Source organism: Microcebus murinus, chromosome 1 (genome assembly GCF_040939455.1).
Source record: "Microcebus murinus isolate Inina chromosome 1, M.murinus_Inina_mat1.0, whole genome shotgun sequence".
NCBI classification, from domain to species: domain Eukaryota; kingdom Metazoa; phylum Chordata; class Mammalia; order Primates; family Cheirogaleidae; genus Microcebus; species Microcebus murinus.
In genome coordinates, this window is record NC_134104.1 from 62,471,879 (window position 1) to 62,488,510 (window position 16,632).

Below are 16,632 nucleotides of genomic sequence, written 5' to 3' on the forward strand. Positions count from 1 at the left end.
CTTACACGGTTTACAATCCCTAACAAAGCAGAGGCATCATTTAAACTTAAAAATAAAACATCACCCGGGAGTGCTAATAAAAAAAAGAAAAAAAGAAAAGAAAATAAACTTAAAAAAAACAACAACTGAGAAACAAGTATCAATAATGGGCCAATTTGCTAACTATGACTGTTAAAATATATTAGCTATGACACACATGTACATACACAATGTGTGTGGACATGTATATACAATCCTGGTTTAATACTAGGTATCCTCCCATATTACAGGCTCTGTCATGGGAAAAAAAAAACTTTTAAGGAGAAAATCTAAATAAAGCTTAATGAAAAACGATTTAAAATGATTATATTAGAAAAGAGTTATATGAAATAACAAGAATACTGGACTGGAAATCAAGAGGCATTATGGATCTAAGAACATTATTTATTATATGCACAAAATCTGAAGTCCAAAATACCAAATGAACTTATCCAAAGTTATATTTACTTAGCCAAAAAAAAAAAAAAAAAAAAAAAAAAAAAAAAAATCAGGTGGTTATCTGCCCTCTTTATCCCAAACCAATGAAGGAAAGAAAAATGTAAGAAAAGATTGAATATGGGAAGAGGGGACAGTGACAGGCAGGAAAAAAAAGACCAACTATTAGTTATTGTATCTTCTAAAGAGAAGGAATGGGGGGTGGGGTTCAAACACACAATCTTCTTAAATTATCATTTGCATTCACAGAATTCACTGTGATCAGAAATAGTCACCAATTATAATAAGCTCTGTAATACTGTATCTTTTTAACTTTTTCTCTAGCCAAGGATAGGTTAAACTTGCTTTCCCATGTTTAATCCTCATTCTAGTCCTACCAAAAGTCCTCCTGCTTCCTTTCCTCTCTAATTAACTTAACAAAATTACGTAATTTTCCTTCCTCAAATAGGTTAACTATCATAGGGCTCCATAAATACATAGTGAACATAAAAGTCTTAATAAGATATATAAATTTGCTTAAGAACTGAAGATACATATTTTAAAAAGAAGAAAATTCTTAAAAATTCAATCTCTTCATCCTCTCATTAACATTTTCCAGATATAACTGATGACACACAATGACCTTATCTCAGGCTCAGAATCGTTGGGCCTATGCTTTGGAATTCCTCCATTCAATTAGCAAAACTGTCTCATGAGGGAGGGGAGATTAATTTCTACAAGAATAACAAGTTTGTCACAATATTCAGTACATACATTCTGTCAAACTTACCTTCTCACCGCTGGAGTAGAAGAAATAACGCAATCGGACTATGTTACAGTGATCTAGCTTTCTCATGATCTGGAGCTCTCGGTTCTGAAAAAGAAACACATGAAAATATTTTTTAAAGGATAACAGCTATTCATTATATTGACCAACATGCTTTTGAAATAACATTAAATACTACAAATGGCAGGCTATACACACGCTACTAAAAAGTATGATTTGTAAACTGGTACTGATCTGTAAGCTGCTTGTTAGTAGGTCATGAACTATTTGTTATTACTGCTCTGCAATAAGATAAATACAGAAATTGAGAGTGTTTAGAATCTTTTATAGCAATTTGACAAAATAAATTTTTATCTATGAATATGATAAGAATTGGGACCCATACTTTGTGTTTTTTAAAACTGCACTTTCCTAACGATTCATTTGCATTATATTTCCCAAAAATTATAATAGTCTTTGATGAACTGGAAATTGTTAAAACTGGTACTTAACCACAAATAGCTTAAAAAGCACTGGTACATAGTAGGTAAGAGATCTGAAATGACCTGTTACTAGTAGTATATGTTTTCGCAACTGTAATAAGAAAACCTCAAACTTCTCACCAAATAAATCAATTTGGAAAGAAAGCTCCCTCAACCCTATTGTTTTCACAGATGCAATGGCAAAAAAACAGCATTAATTCCATGGAAAGGGCTTAGATAATAAGTTTTAGAAAGAGTTAAAATACAGCATACTAGAAACTGTATAATCCTGATAGATGTGTAGACCACACAAATAATTTTCTCTTTGGTAAGTTTCAATTATGTCCATTCTTCATGAGGAAAAAAACCCACTAAATAATACAATGATTTCTTAACGCCACAGACTTTGCAGTAGTAAATTTAAATAGACTGTGTATTAACAAAGAGTATACATTTCAACAATATACTTGGCTGCTGAACATCCATTTAATAAAATTATGTCACACAGAAAGAATATCAAAATACCAGCTACGGGCCAGAAAATAAAGTTTTAGAGTGATGATTTAGAAGAGCTACAAAATATGAAATGTATACCTGGGAATCTGGAAAGGAAACGGTATTATGGTTAGAAAAGAGGCCAAAAAGGAGGAGGGTGCATAGGGGCCAAGGAAGTAGATAAATAAAACTATACAGCAGGGTGGCCTCCCATACTTAGAAGATGAAAACAGAAATAACTGACTATTCCTTTAAACTGACCTTCAAAGCTGGGTTTATATATACAGTGATATGTAAAATCCTTTTATAAGGCATAAATCTTTCATTCCATTACTTGTTACAAAACACTAGTAAATGAAGCAATAAACAGAAAGTCAGACAGTATAATTGCTTTAACAAAAATAACTGATGTGTTAATGTCTGACTCTGCAGAGAGAAAGACACAGAAAATTTTATCAATTAAAAAACTGTGTCAAATTCCATTCCAGATTGAAGCTATCTCTGTAAGTATTTCTATACCTTGCCAATTCACATTTAAGTGGCTAGCTTTGCAGAACTGCTAGTAAGCCAAGACTCACTCCTCTCATGATACATAGTTATTATAAGATTGACTGTTTTTAATATAGCCAACTATGTTAAAATAAGTAATCTGTTTTTCCAGACTCATTAACCAAGGTAATGGAGTCCTATTAAATTCCCAAATAAAAGAAGTTGTGTAAGATTCCTTTGATCAAAAGGAATGCATAAGTGAAGCAAGTACAAGGACCTAAATATTCATTTACATTTACTCTTCTGTTCATATTTTATTATTTTAGAAAGGAAGCTTACATTTCTTCACTTTAAAATTCCCTAAAAGACCCAAAATATAAATTTCATAGAACAATTTTATAAATATTAATCAAGCCAATGTTAGACAAAGTTTCATGCTTGAGATGGCTTTAAGTATACAACTATCCCAAACTAGCCATTTTTATTGAGTCATTCTTTACTAGTTGACCAATAACATACTAATTATAGGAAACAATATATAGGAAACAATGTTATTCCATAAATATATTAATAGTACTTTTAAAAATTAATAGTAATTTAACAGTATTAATGACTATTGATAGTAATTAATAGTAACACAAAATTAATAGTAATTTTGTGCCACACACTGTTCAGTGTTAAGGATACAGCAATGACTAAGATTGACAAAGTTTTTACTCTCATGAAACTTAGTCAATAGAGGAGAAGGAAGAATAAATAAACAATATATTTTCACATAGAGTCAGAGGACAGAACATATTAGAGAGAAGGGGCTATGTTTCAAGTAGGGAAGTCAGAGAAGACTTTGTGAAGGAGGTAAGACATGAACACAAACCTGAATGATATGAAGGTGGGAACCATATGAAGATACAAGGGAATAGCACTGTGGTTACAGAGAGCAGCAAATATAATAACCTAGAGGTGGGCTTGGCACATTCAAGAAATGGCCAGAATAATAAAGTGGATGGGTCATTCTGAGTAAGGGGATAAAGACAGCAGCTAAGTTCAAAGAGGTAGGCAGGGGCAATATCGTATAAACCTTCAATCAATCAATCATGGTAAGAAACTTAATTTCACTCTAAAGGTAAAGGGAAGTCAATGAAAGTTTGGACCAGGAAAGTGATATAATCAGATTTACCTTTTAAAAGAGCATTCTAAAAATTGCAAAGATGTGGAAACAACCCAAGTGCTCATCAATACATGAGTATTTTAATAAAATGTGGTATATGTATACCACGGAGTTCTACTGAGCCATAAAAAACAATGGTGAACTAATACCACTTATATTATCCTGAATGGAGCTGGAGCTCATTCTTCAAAGCGAAGTATCACAAGAATGGAAAAATAAGCACCACGGGTACCATTAAATTGGTACTAACTGATCAACACTTATTGTACATATGGAAGTAACATTCACCAGGTGTCCGGCAGGTGGTGGGGGAAGAGGGGATGGGTAAATTTGCACCTAATGGGTGCAGCATGGTGTCTGGGGGATGGGCACACTTGTGGCTCTGACTTGGGTGGTGCAAAGGCAATATATGTGACAAAAGTGTTTGTACCCCCATAATATTCTGAAGTTTAAAAAATACTCAAGCCTGTAATCCTAGCACTCTGGGAGGCTGAGGCGGGCGGATTGCTCAAGGTCAGGAGTTCGAAACCAGCCTTAGCAAGAGCGAGACCACGTCTCTATTATAAATAGAAAGAAATTAATTGGCCAACTAATATATATAGAAAAAATTAGCCGGGCATGGTGGCACATGCCTGTAGTCCCAGCTACTCGGGAGGCTGAGGCAGGAGGATCACTTGAGCCCAGGAGTTTTGAGGTTGCTGTGAGCTGGGCTGATGCCACGGCACTCACTCTAGCCTGGGCAACAAAGTGAGACTCTGTCTCAAAATAAATAAATTAATTAAATAAATAAATAAAAGTTGAAGGAGAAAATATTAATAGATCAAGAGTTCTGTTTTCTATCTATTAAGTTTGAAGTCTTTATTAAACATTCACATAAGGTTCAGCGTAGAAGCTGGGATTGGAAAAAACGCATTTGGGGGTCATATGAACGAAGGGGATTTAAAGCAAGGAGACCTGATAGTTATCACTTAGGGAAGAAGTTCATATAGGAAAAAAATATGCATGAAATTTTAAAAAGGGAATAAAGTAGAGTAGTTAATGAAGCAGGAAAAAAAACAGGAGATAATGTCATCTTAGAAGCCTAGTAAAAAAAAAAGTTTTCAGAAAAAGTGAGTGACAATTTATGTCAAAAGCTGTTGAGAGACTAAAATATAAACAGAAAAATGACAACTGATATGGCAAATGCAGGATGTAGGTGACTCTTACAAGAAGAGTTTTAGTAGAACAGTGGAAAAAAACCTATGACTAGACTGAATTAAAGTGAGTGCAGGGGGCACAAGGTAGTAAGGGGTTAGGAAAGTTTAAAAAGAGAAGAGATCTCTAGCTATAATAGAATGAAGAGATCAGCAAATCCACTCCTCCAAAATACTATAACTGAACTACACTGTAGAAAAAAAACATTTCAGGGCTCTGGAAATCAATTAAGGGAAAGAACAAACTGAGAAGCATTTATTCATGAAAAGGTACTAGATATTGACAGTGGAAGAAGAGGAAAGTAGCCACTTACCAGGGGATCCTACCATCCCCCTCCCACCACCCAATTCAATCAGTGAGATAGCTTCATGAGGGCACAGAATTTTGCTTCTAGAGGGGCTACCATCATTTAGGACAGAGAGCAATACAAAAACCCATACCAAATGGCACTGGCAGTAAAAATAGCAAATTTGATAGGCAACAAAAGGGGGAAGCCCATAGCTCTGCTACAACGAGACTGCAGTCCCAGATGGGGAAAATGATAATCTGGGAGGACACCCAGAAATTTAATAGGGAGATCCTAGAAATGAGAGAGACACAGAGGGCCTACATAAGCTCCCCACACAGCTCTGGCTGACTGACAGGCTGTGCACACAGGGAGGGGAGGCCTAAGAGGGCCTCAGAGAAAGTAAAAGCTGAGGCCAATTTGAAAACTGTCTGAATTTTCAATGTACTCTCCAACCCACATATGGAAATCATGGAACAAAATGATGGAAGTCTTATAAACTCAAGACGTTAAACAACAATATCTAAACAATAACTGGCTGATCACTAAGCTATGCAGACAAAGGGTCGATCCCTATGAAGTCAGGTTAAAAAATGAAAATGAGAATTAAAATTTTAATGTAGAATTCCAGGGCTTTTGTTGGGGAGAAAGGTTCTATAGATCACGTCTATATAAGTTACCAAAAACAAAACAAATAAACAAAAAAACGACCCCAAACAACCACTTTCAAGAGGTTTAAAAAAAAAAATCCAGGCCGGGCGCGGTGGCTCACGCCTGTAATCCTAGCTCTCTGGGAGGCCGAGGCGGGCGGATTGCTCGAGGTCAGGAGTTCGAAACCAGCCTGAGCAAGAGCGAGACCCCGTCTCTACTATAAATAGAAAGAAACTAATTGGCCAACTAATATATATAGAAAAAATCAGCCGGGCATGGTGGCGCATGCCTGTAGTCCCAGCTACTCGGGAGGCTGAGGCAGGAGGATCGCTTGAGCCCAGGAGTTTGAGGTTGCTGTGAGCTAGGCTGACGCCATGGCACTCACTCTAGCCTGGGCAACAAAGCGAGACTCTGTCTCAAAAAAAAAAAAAAAAAAAATTAAAAAAAAAAAAAAAAATCCAGAGCTGCTACAATATATTACCTAAAATGTCCAATTAAAAAAAACTGTGAGACAGCAACAGAAAAGTTAACCTGTACTCAGGTATTAAAAAAAAAAAAGGCAGTCAATAGAAATTAAGTCTAGGTGGACACAGAGTTTAGATTTAGCAGACAAAGAATACAAAGCTATTAAAATTAAGTTCAAAGAGTTAACCATATTTTTTAAATTACAGAAAAATAAAAGAAAAATGTGATGACAATTACACAACAAATAGGCAATTTCAATAAAAAAAATACTAACTTTTAAAACATAAAAATTAACTAGAGTTGAAAAGTGTAATAACAAAAATGAATGATTTGCCACAGACTCAAGAGAATATCTGAGATGTCACTAAAAAAAATCAGTGAAGTTGAAATTAGAGAATTAGAAATTATCCAAAAGAAAGGACAAAGAGGAAAAATGATTGCAGAAAAATGAACAGAGCCTTAGAGACCTCTAGTATAAAATAACACATACCATATGTGTAAAGGCAGTATCGGAAAAAGAGGGAAAAAAGAAAGGAGAAAAAATGTTTGAAGAAATAATGGCTGAAAACTTCCCAAGTATGATAAAAACACTAATCTACCAAACCATGAGACTCAATGAACCCCAAATATGATAAACCTAGGCATCTACACCTAGGCACATCACATTCAAACTGTCTGAAGCCATAAAGAAAAAATCATGAGAGCAGTTAACAGAGAAATGACTCATCACATATGTGGGAAAAACAATACAATTAGTGGCTGAAGGCAGGGGAAAAAAAAAAATTTCCTAGTGCTGTATCAGGAAAAAAAAAAAAACTGTCAATGAAGAATGCTATTTACAGCAAAACTATTCTTCAAACATGAAAGGAAGAACAAAGACATCCTCAAATTGTTTTTAAAAAGGAGACTATTCTAAAGTAAAATACTTGTTTTAATTATTTTATTCTTGCCACCTGTTACAGACATGTTGTGAAAGACTTGTCTTATAAAAAAATATTAGAACAAGTCCCTTAAGCTGAAAGAAAATGACACTAGATGTTAATATGCATCCACAAGGAGAAATGAAGAGCATCAGAAATATTAAATATAAATGAGAAATATAAAAGACTGTATAAACATAATATTCATTTTCTCCTCTTAATTTCATTAAAAGACATAAGACATAAGCAACGGTAACATTGTATTGTTGACTAGATGTAATACATATGACAACAATAACACAAAGGGGGAGAGAAAATGAAGCTATAATGGAGCAAAGGTGCTATATTTTACTAAACAAAGTCAGCACTAAACTGTGACAAATTGAAATTCAAATTGCAATCCTCAGAGCAACCACTAAGAAAATAATTCTTTAGTGTTAAAAATCAACACCAGACCTAAGATGATACACTAAAAAATATTTAACACAAAAGGTAGCAGCAGTAAATGAGAACGTAGGAAAAAACAACATGAGAACTATAGAAAACAAAGAGCAAAATGGCACAGGTAATTCCAACCATACCACACACTATATAAAGTGTGATGAACTATCCATACGATCAAAAAGCAGACGTTGTCAGGCTGGATAAAGAAGAAAGCTGTAACCATATTCTATCTATGAAGATATACTTTAGATTCAAAGACACAAACAGCTTGAAAGTAAAAGAATGGAAAATGATATACCATGCAAATAGTAACCAAAAGAGAGCCAGAGTCGCAAATATTATTAGCAGACAAAATAGATTTTGAGAGAAAGAAAAAGAGACAGAGACAGACAAACCCCGACCCCCACGGCATACAAAATAAAGTCTAAATCACTTAATAATCTGGCCCCTCGTTATCAACTTAATCTTCCACTCATGACCAATGTGAACTCTACATTATAGCTAGATCCAACTTTTACTCTTCCTGAATATACAGTTCCATTCCCAATTTTAAGACATTGACTACACTTACCAACACTGGAAGGTCTTGACCCTCCCCCCAAACTACAGATATTCTAAAACTATCCTTTAAGTGCCTACTTAACTCACACCTCTTTCATGAGGCCATCACTAATCTTTTCCGGCAGCACTTACAAATATTTGGCATTTACTATATACTCTCTTGGTTTTGTTTATAGAAATCAGATATTACATTACAGTCATCATATAGATAGACACTCATGCACACGCCTTGCCTAACCGACTTACTATAAGTGCTTTAAAAGCAAAAAAAGTTGAATTTTGTCTTTCTGTATCATCCATAGAGCTCTCACAGACTACTTTGTTTCTGTAACTGCTTCTACACTCCCACTTGCTGTAGATGAGTTATTTTCCAAACTATAGGTCCTAGCTGATCAGCATTGAGAAGAGAGTGGGGAAGGAGAATAGAATAGAACAGAACTTAACGTTTACACACACAGTAAGAACTTTTTCATATAACGTGTAATTTTTCTGTGCACAAGTCTGCAATGTGAAATACATTTCTTATTAAAAGATCATAGTACAAATGTCCTAATCCATTGTGGTAAATGACCTATCAATAAAGACATTTTTTTCCCAATATAGAAAACACATGTAAATTAGACTCTTATTAATCATTCCCATGATTATTGTTTTTTGTTTGTTTGTTTGTTTGTTTTTGAGACAAAGTCTCACTCTGTTGCTGGGCTAGAGTGCTGTGGCATCAGCCTAGCTCATAGCAACCTCAAATTCCTAAGCTCAAGCAATCCTACTACTAAGCCTCCCGAGTAGCTGTGACTACAGGCATGTGCCACCATGTCCAGCTAATTTTTTATGTATGTATTTTAGTTGTCTAGCTAATTTCTTTCTATTTTTTTTTTAGTAGAGACAGGGTCTCACTCTTGCTCAAGCTGGTCTCAAACTCCTAAGCTCAAACTATCTGCCCATCTCGGCCTCACAGAGTTGCTAGGATTACAGGCATGAACCACCATGCCTGGCCATTTCCACCATTACCCAAAAAATAAAATGATTACACAAGATGGAATAAATATCACATCAGTATAAAAAAAGCCTGAAAGGCACTTTTTTTTTTGAGACAGAGTCTCACTCTGTTGCCCAGGCTAGAGTGCCGTGGTATCAGCCTAGCTCACAGCAACCTCGAACTTCTGCGCACAAGCAATCCTCCTGCCTCAGTCTCCCCAGTAGCTGGGACAACAGGCATGCGCCCCCATGCCCGGCTAATTTTTTTTTCTATATATTTTTAGTTGGCCAATTAATTTCTTTTTATTTTTAGTAGAGACAGGGTCTCACTCTTGCTCAGGCTGGTCTTGAACTCCTGACCTTGAGCGATCCTCCCGCCTCAGCCTCCCAGACTGCTAGAATTACAGGCGTGAGCCACCATGCCCAGCCTGAAAGGCACTTTTAAAGGCAGAATTATTCTTTTCCTTTAACCATTAACCATTAATATATATCCACCTCTAAAGTAGACACAGAGGCTTTTATTCTTTTTTACATTACCTGACACCTCACGCTTAAAAAAAAAAAAGAGGAGGAGGATGAAAAACTTCTGGGAGCTAAAAGCATGGAATCAAGGGATTCCCAGAAGGGTACTTTATGTACCATTATGTAAAGTTCAATAAAGGAAAAGTGAACTTTTAGGTGAAGAAACAATCAGCAAGCTTAATACTGTGGGTGTATGGTAGGCAGCACATGGCTGTCATCTTTCTTCTTTAAAGTTTATTCTATCTGAGATCTTTTCCCCCACCACAGAAAGCTCTAATTTCATAAAATCTAGTAAAACAGGATGCACTTCAAAGGTTTTGCTTTAAAGAATATTTTCCCAAAATATATCATCTGTAAAAAAAGAGGGCTATCCCAAGTTTCATTATCCATCCTCAGTAATCACACTAGTACTGAAAAGGCATATAAATCTTTTGATTCCACAGTAAATTCAGGTCATACCAAAAGACTTTACAGTTGGCTTAAAAAAAATCATCTCAAAATAACTCAATGTGTACAAGAATTGGGGCCCTGAGCATACAAAAATTTATTATCCTTAAATGTTTCTTATCCTAATGAGTAAGCAAATCAATATTGTAACACAATGTAATTAAGTTAAGCTCACTCAAAGTGCTATCAATACTTGGGGAGAGGAGCTAAGAAAAATCTGCTTATTACTTTATAAAATTCTAGAAAGGGGTCAGGCAGAAAAATTTATATATAGGGATAAAGACTTTAAATATTACAAGCCATAAAGAACCTATGATATAGTTTAAGAAAGAAATTTGTTTTGGGAAGGTCACTTGCTATGTTTTTTTAAAAGTTACTAAAGTAGGAGATGTATAAATAAAAGTAGGACCTGCACTGAGCTACAGACAGTGAAAATGGAAGGAAGAAAATGAGTCTGAGAGGCAAGATCACCTACTGCTGTTGGATTGGTAAATATAAGGAAGGAGGTGATAACTAACAGGCTTCTGACTCATGACTATTAACACCGCAGTAGAGTTCACTGGCCTAGGAAGCTGTTTTGGAAGCAGAATGGAATGAGTTCAGTTTGGGACATGTTCATTTTGAAATGACTGAGGGACACTGAAATGGAAAGGTCCAGAAAGCAATCTGATATGTTCATCTTATTCTCTAGCAATAATTCTGTGTGGTTCTTAAAACCACATGAGTATATAAAATTGCCTATACAGGTTTAGTATCCCTTAACCAAAATGCATGGGACCCGAAGAGTTCCAGATTTCAGATTTTTTCATATTTTGCATTATTCTTATCAGTTAATCATACCAAATCTAAAAATCCAAAATCTGAAGTGCTCCAATTAGCATTTCCTTTAAGCATCATGTCTGTGATCAAAAAGTTTCAGATGTTGGAGCATTCTGAATTTTGGATTTGGGATGTCCAACCTGTAAAATAAGAAAAGAAATAACCAGACTCCCCAGCAACAGAAAAGTCTATAAAGGATACTAAAAAGAAATTAGTTACAAAGTAGTACCTGGACAGTGGTGTCAAATAAGCTCCAAGAAAGGTGAGATATTCAAGAAAGAATCCTGGAGAATACCAATATTTAAGCAGACAGAGTAAAAGGAATCAACAAAAAAGACTGAAAGTGAACATATGACTCACAGAAATAATATCCTAGAACAGGGTTTAGTAAACATTTTCCATAAAAGCCAGATAAAAAATTCTTTAGGCTTGCAGGCCATATGGACTCTGCTACAAGTACTCAACTCTGCAGCTGTGGTGGAAAAGCAGTCATCCACAATATGTAAAAGAATGGATGTGGCTGTATTCCAATAAAATTTTATTTACAAAAACAGGTGGCAGGCCCACAGTTTGCCAACCCCTGCCCTAGGAGCCAAGGAAGGAAGTATCTTATATTCAATCTCAACTTTGCACTCAATACATATACATTATATACACCATGGACTTTCTACATTAATTTATGGACCAATGTTCTAAAAAAGTCTATGATGACATTTTCCTATAACATTTAATTATTGTATAAATTAAAATTTTAAATTGTAAATTATAGTTATAAAATAACATACTGCCTAAGTAAGCTTAAAATTTTCTAAAACAAAATTCCAATTTTATAGAAACAATAAACAGGATTCACGCATACTACTTTCTCCAACCAGCTACACAAACTATTAATACTGGCCCAGCACAGAAATAGAAACGACAGAAAGGATGCCTGTAGAGCCTAAAGGAACTCAAGGATTTCTATTTTCTGTCAGCAAATTCAGACTGCTAAAGTAGCTATAAATCAGGTTTTTGAATGCTTAGGTTTCAGAAGCCCTAGCATGTAAGTCAACACTAACTTAAGTGTGCATTCCTTTTGAAAGCCAATATAATAATAGCATATTATTGGCAATAACAATGATACCAACAACTATAGAATACTGAGAAATTACTATGACCCAGGCACTTCATTTAACACGGTACACAAACCTATCAGGTAGGTAAATATTATCTCCAAGTGGAGGCATAGAGAGGTTAAGGAATTTGCTAGCAAACAGCAGAGGTAGGATTTAAACTAGGTATGTCCCTACCCCGCCACCCCCAAATGCTTTCTGCAAGACACAAAATTCTCCTGGTTTTCCTCCTTCCTCATTGGCCAAATCTGCAGTTTTCTTTGCCAGTTCTTCCTAATCTTCCTATTATTTTAACACTGAAGTAGCCACAACTCAGTCTCTCACCTCTTTTCAGCTGTTTCTATTACCTTTTCTAGTCTCAGGACTTTAAAGGCTGATGACTCCCAATTGTATATCCCTACACCAGACCTGTCCTATGAATTCCAGAATCTTTTAACTAACCGCCTGCCTGACAATTCTTCTGTGTCTAACATACATCTCAACTTAACATGTCATAAGCAAAGTTCCTGATCTCCCTTAAACCTGCTCCACCTCGACTTTTCATTCCTCCAGTTGCCCAGGCCAAAAACCTTGAAGTCTTGAGACCTCTTTCTCTCTGACCTCACATTCAATCATTCAAAAAATCCTGTTGGCTCCATCTTCAATATATACACCCAGGATCCCAGCAATTGTACTCTTGGGCATATATCTATAGAAATGAAAATGTATGTTCACACAAAAACCTACAAATGAAAGTACAAAGCAGCTTCATTCAAAAGAGCCACCAGATATTCTTCACTGGGTAAATAAACTATAGCATGTCCATACTATGGAATACTATTCAGCAATAAAAATAAATAAATCATTGATACATGCAACGACATAAAAGATTCTCCAGAAAACTATGCTAAGAAAAAAAAAATTCAATCTAAAAGGTTACATACTATATATGATTCCATTTATATAATATTCTTGAAAGAAAAAAAATTACAGAAATGGAGAAAAGATTAGTGGTTGTTGCCAGAGAATATACTGGGTGTTAGGGGTGTAGGGATGGCAAAGAGAGAGAAGTCAGTGTGTTTATAAAAGGCCAATAAGATGACCCTTGTAATGTTCCGTATCTTGACTGTCATGGTGAACAGCATAAAAGTCTGTATTCTTAATAAACTTTGGCAATTATGAAAATGTGCCCCTTAGATCTCCCACTGCAAGGTACATCACTGACCAGTGGTCCCAGCAGCTGAGCTATCAGATCCATTCTCTTGCTGGGGCCAAGCTTCCCATGGGCTGTTCCAGCCAATGACTAACCATGGCATGCATACTTTATGGAGGCCTTTTCCCAGAAGAAACTTGACTTCTCTATCAGGACAACTTTGGTTTAAGGATTCCCATAGGCTATGCTGTTGCTTTCTTGCAGCTGTACTTGCAGTGTAAGCTGCTTCCTTACCCAACCTGCTACTATCTTTCCCTTTCTTTTCCACCTGGTTTTAGCTTCCATTTGGTTAGTACCAGTTTCTATAAGGCAAGAACACTGCTACACGTGGCACAAATAAAAATTACTATTTCTTTTAGTTGCCTGTCAGCTTTATTAGTAAACAGATTTTCCGCAAATGACTTAAACAGCCATATAAACACAAATAATTAGGTGCCTGAAAATATATAATAGGATTATCAAATTTAAGACAAAGTAAAACAAATAGGGAATAAAAAATCCCCACATGAATAGCAGTTTGTAACAATTCAGGCCCTCAAACATAAAGAAAATAGAGCTTAGCTATAAGGAGTTTTAGAACTTAGAAAATGTTCTCATAATACTTTGTTTCATCTGAGTCACACAACACTAAAGAAAAGAGAAAACACAATAACATTGAGCTTTTTAATAAACCAAACATTGGGCTAGAGCACTGACTGCTATTGTAATACTATTCCCATTTTATAGGTGATGAAACTGACGCTCATAAAATTAATGGATATGCTCAAGCTTTCAAAACACATAATTCATGGATATGCTCAACCTTTCAAAACACCTTCCTCTAGGCTGTCTCCAGAATGTATTCAGAGAATAATCATGTCTCTAAGGATCAAAAACAGCCATTATCTTTTCTCACTCTCCAAAATTGCATACATTAAATGTGGGACATTCTCCATTCACAACAGAATAGTGATACTTCACATTTCCACTTCCCCATCCCAACAACAGAACAAATGAAATCAAGCAGGAGACCTGAAATCTATGACTTTCTTAGTTCAAAGGAAAACTGAGATTAATAGTTAATGATGCTAAGATCCCTAATTAATTAAAAATGCAATTTACGGATTTTCAAATTGGAAAAGTCAGCCTCAACAGCCATAAGTTGACTTTTGAAATAGGTTGAGTTTCTGCTTGTAGTAATAGTAAAGGTCTCCTACTTTTATTAGGTACCAAGATGAACTTTACATCTACACAAGTATTTTCTACCACAAGCACTTCCAAACTGCCTGAGTGAGGTAGTTTATTTAAGTCATAGTATAATAGTCACAGAGGGAAAAAGGTACTCAAATTGTAGGTAAAATACTACTGAAATGAAACTTGTTATACTAGAAATTATTTAAAAAGTGCAGTGTCTTACACATAGTTCATGGGACTACTGACACAGGGACAGCTATTCTTGGTTTTCTTTCCATCTTTGACTTCTTTTCTTTTCACCAAAACAAAATGTCTCTCACTGCCACTATGTTTCAGCAGGTTTGTTTATTTGAGCAAGGAGAAGAACCTATTCTAACCTTTCGCTGGAAACACTTCATTACTTAATGCAATCCCAAGCAGCAGGTATGTAAATGAAAGATGTTAATTTTTAAATTGTCAGAGAAATTCCTATTTTATGATAATATAAAGAAAGAAATTGGCCAATATATCAAATTTTATTTTTTGGCCACAACCATCTATAAACAGTTAACATTAAGGGAAGAAAACAAGAATAATTAAATTCCACAAAGGAATGGTGATACAATGAAAAGAAATGAGCTTGGTGTAAGGCAGCCTGCCATATATATATTTCTTTTTCATTCATTCATTCATTCACTCACTCACTCATTCATTCACTCATTCATTAATTCAGAGGCAGAGTTTCACTCTGTTGCCCAGGCTAGAGTGAGTGCCATGGCGTCAGCCTAGCTCACAACAACCTCAAACTCCTGGGCTCCAGCAATCCTTCTGCCTCAACCTCCCAAATAGCTGGCACTACAGGCATGTGCCACCATGTCCAGCTTTTTCTATATATATTTTTAGTTGGCCAATTAATTTCTTTCTATTTTTAGTAGAGACAGAGTCTCGCTCTTGCTCAGGCTGGTCTTGAACTCCTGACCTTGAGCAATCCTCCTGCCTTGGCCTCCCAGAGTGCTAGGATTATAGGCGTGAGCCACCACACCCAGCCAGCCTGCCACTTTTAGCATGTAGGTTAAAAATGAAAGAAAAAATAAAAACTATACAATAGCAACAAACACAATAAAATACTTAGGCATAAACTTGAGAAATGTCAAAAGCCTACATAAGTAAAACTACTGAAATACACAAAAGTTGATCTGAACAAATGGAAAGATATTTATGATTCCTGGATAAGATAATTCAATAAATATGTCAGTTCTTCCGAAATTAATTTCTAAATTTAATGAAATCTCAATGAAAAATATCAATAAGCCTTTTTATGGAGTTAGACAAATTGATACAAAAGTTCATATGAAAAAATGAACATAGAAAAATAGGTAGGAAGCATCAAAAAGTAAAGCTACAAGGGCAGATTAGCCTTATGAGACATTAGAACATACCATAAAGCCTCTATAAATAAAACAGTCTAGTAGTGACACAGGAATATGCAGACAGCCTAGTAGAATAGAATGGGAAGTCCAGAAATAGACCCAAGTACATGTAGAAATTTAGCATATAGTAATAGTAACATCCCAAATCTCTAGAACAAAGACAGCATTTCTAATAAATTGTACTCAGACAACTGGTTAATGATTTAGAAAAGATAAAATTAGATCAGCAGCTCATACCATACATAGGACGAACTCCACACACACAGGAATAAACTCCAAATGGATAGGGATCTGCATGTAAAAAGTAAAACTTTGATAACTACTAGAAGAAAATATAAATGAATTTCTCTTTAATCTGAGTATAGCAGAAAGACTTTCTAGTCATAACACAAAATCCGGATAAAAGAAAAGAACAATACAACTGCACAGGGGGAGGAGGAAGGGACTCTTACATAATAAAAGAATACCATATACAAAGTAAAATATTGCATATGTCACTACTAAGGATTATTTCCATAATAAAACACTCTTCAGAGATGATGGGGAAAAACTCAAAACCTCTTTTTTTTTAACGGGAAAAGAAAAAAAAAAAACAAAAACAATTCA

The 16,632-nt window shown here is 35.3% G+C and overlaps 1 protein-coding gene across 2 annotated transcripts in view; it reads right to left on the reverse strand.

Annotated features, from left to right (window-relative positions):
• The window catches only part of GSK3B (glycogen synthase kinase 3 beta), a 204,110-nt gene that overhangs the window by 109,286 nt on the left and 78,192 nt on the right, over positions 1 to 16,632 (reverse strand). For both annotated transcript variants that reach the window (XM_012780574.2, XM_012780573.2), the window contains exon 3: positions 1,244 to 1,327. In XM_012780574.2, coding sequence (XP_012636028.1) covers positions 1,244 to 1,327 — 84 coding nt within the window. The remainder of the gene's footprint in view (positions 1 to 1,243; positions 1,328 to 16,632) is intronic.